The sequence below is a fragment of the Dendrobium catenatum genome, unplaced genomic scaffold, assembly GCF_001605985.2.
Source record: "Dendrobium catenatum unplaced genomic scaffold, ASM160598v2 fragScaff_scaffold_621, whole genome shotgun sequence".
Classification (NCBI taxonomy): Eukaryota; Viridiplantae; Streptophyta; class Magnoliopsida; order Asparagales; family Orchidaceae; genus Dendrobium; species Dendrobium catenatum.
The window spans coordinates 6876070-6881453 of NW_021319083.1; the positions used below are offsets into that span (position 1 = coordinate 6876070).

At 33.9% G+C, this 5384-nt stretch overlaps 1 protein-coding gene across 1 annotated transcript; it reads left to right on the forward strand.

Moving 5' to 3' along the window:
• Positions 1–4304: 4304 nt before the first annotated feature.
• On the forward strand, positions 4305–5361 carry LOC110109276 (RING-H2 finger protein ATL16-like). Its single transcript, XM_020840258.2, has one exon. The coding sequence runs from the start codon at positions 4373–4375 to the stop codon at positions 5195–5197; it is 825 nt and encodes a 274-aa protein (XP_020695917.1). The 5' UTR covers positions 4305–4372; the 3' UTR covers positions 5198–5361.
• The last annotated feature ends 23 nt before the right edge of the window (positions 5362–5384 follow it).

A 5384-nucleotide genomic window follows, 5' to 3' on the forward strand; every position in this document is an offset into this window, starting at 1 on the left:
CCAACATGTCAAAAGTCTCAATCTCCACTAAATTTTTTGTTTTATTTTCAGCTTTTAGCTCAATCATAGTCAACAGTCTCGGAGACAGTCAGTCCAACCAACAGCTAAAATCTCCCAAAACAAGAGACGAAACTGGGCGGCAGACCTGCCTACTTGGCTTCTAATTTTATACATTTCATCTTATTTTTTAACTAAATTTTAGCTTGTAGAGGACGTCAGGCTTAGTTACTCAGCATTTTTATATGATTTTACTGCACGAGTTTGTAATTATTTTTTTTTCTTTTTCTGACTGTTACAATCAACATAATATGCACTTACAATTATCCATATCATCATAGCTTGTCTCACCCTCAAAGACATAAAAGGGTTAATTAAGGTTTAATTAAAGGATTAAAAAGTTAATTGGATTATTTATAGCTTGAGTTATATTAAAGTTGATATAATATGAGATAGTTTTAATTTAGGCTTCTTAAAACAGTTTTTTAGAATAAACTTTTTAATTTTTTATTATTTACTTTAAAAATCAATAAAAAAACAGTCTCAAATGAAGCCTTAATTTGATTTTTAGGTTAAGCCGATAATAAATTTTTTTTTCTCTTGTTTAATTTTGAAAATGCAATGATCATGAAAGATATATGTAGGTATAAAATAAATTTTGCATAACAGACTCGGACTATACTTGAAAATCTGGGTTCTGGTTGACTTGCTTAATAAACAAATTAGGGTTTTGGTTGGAATTCTGACCCATTTAATTGGAGGGTTGGGTTCGAGTTGACATGCGAATCAAATTTGCCCTTAGAACAGCCCGTTTAATTTTCTTTCCTTAAATAATGTACTCTTTTTTATTTTTGATTAATTGACATAAACTCTATAAATAAGTCATAGACTAAGGCTTCGTTTGGGGCGGCTTTCTTGTTGCTTCTTAAAGTAGCTTTCTAGTTCAATAATTAAAATTTATGTACTAAAAAGCTGCTTTAAGAAGTAACAAGAAAGCCATCCCAAACGAAGCCTTAGTTTGAGACGGCTTTGTTGATGTTTTTTAAAGCAGCTTTTTAGTTCAATAATTAAAATTCTTTATACTAGAAAGATGCTTTAAGAAGCAATAAAAAAGCCGTCCCAAACGAAGCCTTAGTTTGAGACGGCTTTCTTATTGCCTATTAAAACAACTTTATAGTACAAGAATATTAAAAAAGTTAAAAATGATTAAAAAAATGTATTAAAAAGCTACTTCAAGAAGCAGTAAGAAAGCTGTTTCATACGAAATTATAATTTTATTTTTTAAATAAATGAGTTCTTGGGTTAACTTCAGGCATTCTGATTAGGATTTTGAATTTTTTTACCTATTTATTATTTGGATTTGGTGCGAATAATATTTTTCACATTAAAAAAATTATATCCACGTCATCATTTAAGGCCATTGACAGCGACGTAGAACTACAATTAAATTCAAGGGCCAATCACTGTCAGTTGGCTACCCAATTTGCAGGCTCGATCAACCAATCAATTCATGACACCTACTTACAAAGCTCGTGAATTAATCTGTGATTATAATTCTAATTTATTTGTTAATGACCACAAATATATTCAAGTAGAAGAAAATTAAAACGAAATCATTCTAATTAATTAAATTTTAATATGTTCAATTATCTTTAATTTCCGATCTTAAAGTGAAAATTCCCTATAAATTTGAATTATAAATACATATTAATTAAAAAATGATAATTGAAGCCTTAAATTTTGTCATTTTTAAAGTATTTTTAAAAACAATAATTTTAATCACTGGTCAAAAACTTTATGATTTGTTTGAGATAGCTTTCTCATGGCTTTATTTTTTCTAATTGCAATTCAATCTCGATTTCGCTATTATTTTCTAGCTACTTCTCAAAAATTTATGTGGGGTAAAATTACTTTTTACAATATGAATTGCTAATGCATTTTAGTTTAAAAAAATCAACCTTTTGAATTAAAAAAAAAGAATATATTTCCTTATAATGGCTTCATAACTTTTTTTTTTATAAAATATTATAGTTGTTCAAAACAGGAGAAATTACTCAATGAGGAGTCCAGAGGGGAACTTCTCGTTCGGACTGTGAGTGTGCACACTATATATAATTTTTGTAAACCGTTTGGTTCAAACAATGTACACACTACTTGTACACAATGTGTACACTCACAGTCCGGACAAGAACTTCCTGCCCGAATTACGCATGGAATAATTTCTCCCCGAACAAACCCTTACAGATGTGTACTTAGTGGATTTTTTATTAAAATTTTAATGATAACTTTAATAGAATAATGATTAAAAAGTATTTTATTCATAAAAAATATTATTAACCCCATATATAAATAGACAATAGATAGTTCAAAAGCATGATGGAAATTAAAATTATAATATTAAAAAAAAACTTTTTTTTCTAGACTTTTTAGCCTCATAGTGAGCATTTTTATTACTAGCTCTACCTTTGATTAGCCTAATGATAGTTTGCATCTCAAATATTTTAATTCAACAAATATGTGAAGGATCACTTTATATAGAAGCATGTCTCTATCCTTTGAATATAGAAATATATTATTTATGCAAATTGTTCTTTTAAAAAAAGCTCTTTTGCTAAACTTCCAATCATTTGTAACAACTTCTTAGATGGCAAGTTATCACCTAATTTTCATATATGAAAAATAAATCTAATTCAATTTTTATATTAGTTTAAACATTTTTCTAATCCAAACATTTTTAATAGATCTTATTAATATTTTTGGAGAATGCCACCTTTCTTGCTACATTTTAAAACAATTTTTTGGTATCAAAATTTTTCGTTCAAGAAAATTTGGTACTAAAAAATTATTTTAAAAAATAGTAAAAAGATTATCTAAATAACTAAAGTAATGAAAAAAAAAATAACCTAACTACATAATGGTAAAAGGTGATCTCACAACTTATTTTTAATCACCTCACAATCAAGATTCAATAACACTTTTAATAATTTCACAAAATAAAACTTACAAAATCTGCAAAATAGATTTAGGGTCTGTTTGGGATGGCTTCTACTTTTTGCAAAGAAGATTATAAAACTGCCATGTGAAAATTAATTTTTTAAAAAACTGATACTAAAAGAAGCTTTATAATACTGAAATTTCTTGAAAGCAACATCCAAACAAAAATAGTAATTGCAATCTGAAAATCAAAATAATTAAAAGAAGTGTCCCAAATAGGAATTTTTATTGCGTCCTTCCACCTGATGTAGAGATACGTCCTCCCACTGCCAAAAAACTCGGTTTTTGCTCGGTATTGTTAGGTATTATTTGATAATAACGAGGAATATCATCATGTGAAGACCAATACCGAGTTATACCGAGCTGTACCGAGCAATACAGAGCAATACAAAAAAATACCGAGTTCTTTCTAGGAAAAACTAGGTACTTTTTTGTATTGCTCGGTATAGCTCGGTATAACTCGGTATTGGTCTTCACATGATGATATTCCTCGTTATTGTTTGGTATTGCTCGGTATTTCTCATTTTTTTCTCATTTTTTAGCGCGAATTTAGCTCTGGGAGGACGTATCTCTACGTCAGGTGGGAGGACGCAATAAAAATTCCCCAAATAGACCCTTAGATTTGTGAGAGATGAAGTTTGAATGAAACTTCAAAACAAAAGAAAAATATATTAAGGCTTCTTTTTGGGATGATTTTCTTGCTGCTTCTTAAAATAACTTTCTAGCATAAAAATTTACATTTTTACATCAAAACATGATTCTGAGAAGCAATAAAAAAACGGTCCCAAACAAGCCTAAGCTAAATACAACAGGCGGCCAATACTTGAAACTTTCAGTCAAGAACAACTTTTCATGTCACAGGTTTTCTATCAAAAGAACATCCCGTCAAAAACAAACTTGCTGCAACTGTTTAATCTCACATGTTTAACAGTTCGGATGTCAATACACACACCACAATTAACGGAGCAGATTCGTTCCAAACTCGAAAACCTTACGGGTCACTGTAGGTCTCGTACGATCTGATAATCTACACATTAAATAACCCGAAAGCCCCATTGACCAACTCTTTATCCATATTATATTCAATATATACAACCTTGCCATGGGCACCCTCCCTGTTCTCTTCTGTCCAATAATTTAGAAATCAGAGAAAGAGACTTTGTGCTATGTTCATTAAAGTCCTCTACTTTAGCTTATTCATTTCCCACCTCTTAGTCAAGTCATCCATCCTTCTTATTTTTTAAAATATTATTAAAAAATAACACCATAAGTACTCAAAATTTCTCATCTTTTTATCAGTTGAAATCCCTCTCCCTCCTCCTACTCTCCTTCTACTCCAACCTCCCCTCCCTCCTCTCACCCAACTCATCAAAATTCTATCATGTCTTCGTTGTCATCTTCTTCTTCTTCACCATCTTCATCTTCATCTTCATCTATGAGTTTTCCCATAGTGGTCATTGCCATTGTGGGAATTCTCGGCACCGCTTCATTCCTTCTCATCTACTATGTCTTTGTCATCAAATGTTGTCTTAACATCCGTATCTCAGATCCTGACCGCATTCTCCGCCGCCTCTCCCGTTCTCGCCGCCGCCTCCATCGCCACTTCTCGTTCACCGCAGCGGTGCCTGTCGAACGCCGCCACGGGCTTGATTGTTCTGCCATCCGCGCCATCCCGACCTTCCGATATTCTTCATCCGCCGCCCCTCCGGCGGTAGAATGCGCGGTATGTCTGCTAGAATTTCGTGAAGACGAACTGCTCCGCCGACTCCCCGGTTGCGCCCACGCCTTCCACATCGACTGCATCGACACGTGGCTCGAGTCGAATGCGAGCTGTCCCCTTTGTCGCGCCGAGGTGACGAAGCCGGCGGAGGAGAGCGTGGTGATTGAGATCGGGGAGAAGTGGGTGGGGAAGGTGGGGAGCATGGGGGATGAGTGTGTGGACGTGAGGAGAGAGAAAGACGAGAGGTTTGTGGTTCAGCCAATGCGAAGGTCATTATCCATGGATTCGTCCGGGGATAGGAAGCTGCTGGAGGCGGTTCAGGAGGCGTTGAGGAGAAATCCGGAGCTTTTGTTTAGAGAAGAAGGCAGTAGTAGTGGAGGAGGAGGAGGAGGAGGGAGGAGGCAGAGGTTGTTGATTGCGTTCGGAGGGTGGCGGTCCGGTCGGAGTTCGAGGAGGGCGGTTCAGCCGGTCGAGATGGGGGTTTGAAGAATTGAATAAATTTTGCAGGAATGTAAATTTTTAATTACTGGGGTTTGGTTTGTGATTAAAATGGTACTTTTGTGTAATTTTTTTTGGGGAACTTTGAAATTACTGGTTTTGATGGACATGTTTGTTAGAGAGTAGCATTACGCGTTTTAATATAATCTCACTGTTCGTCATTCTCTTACCTACT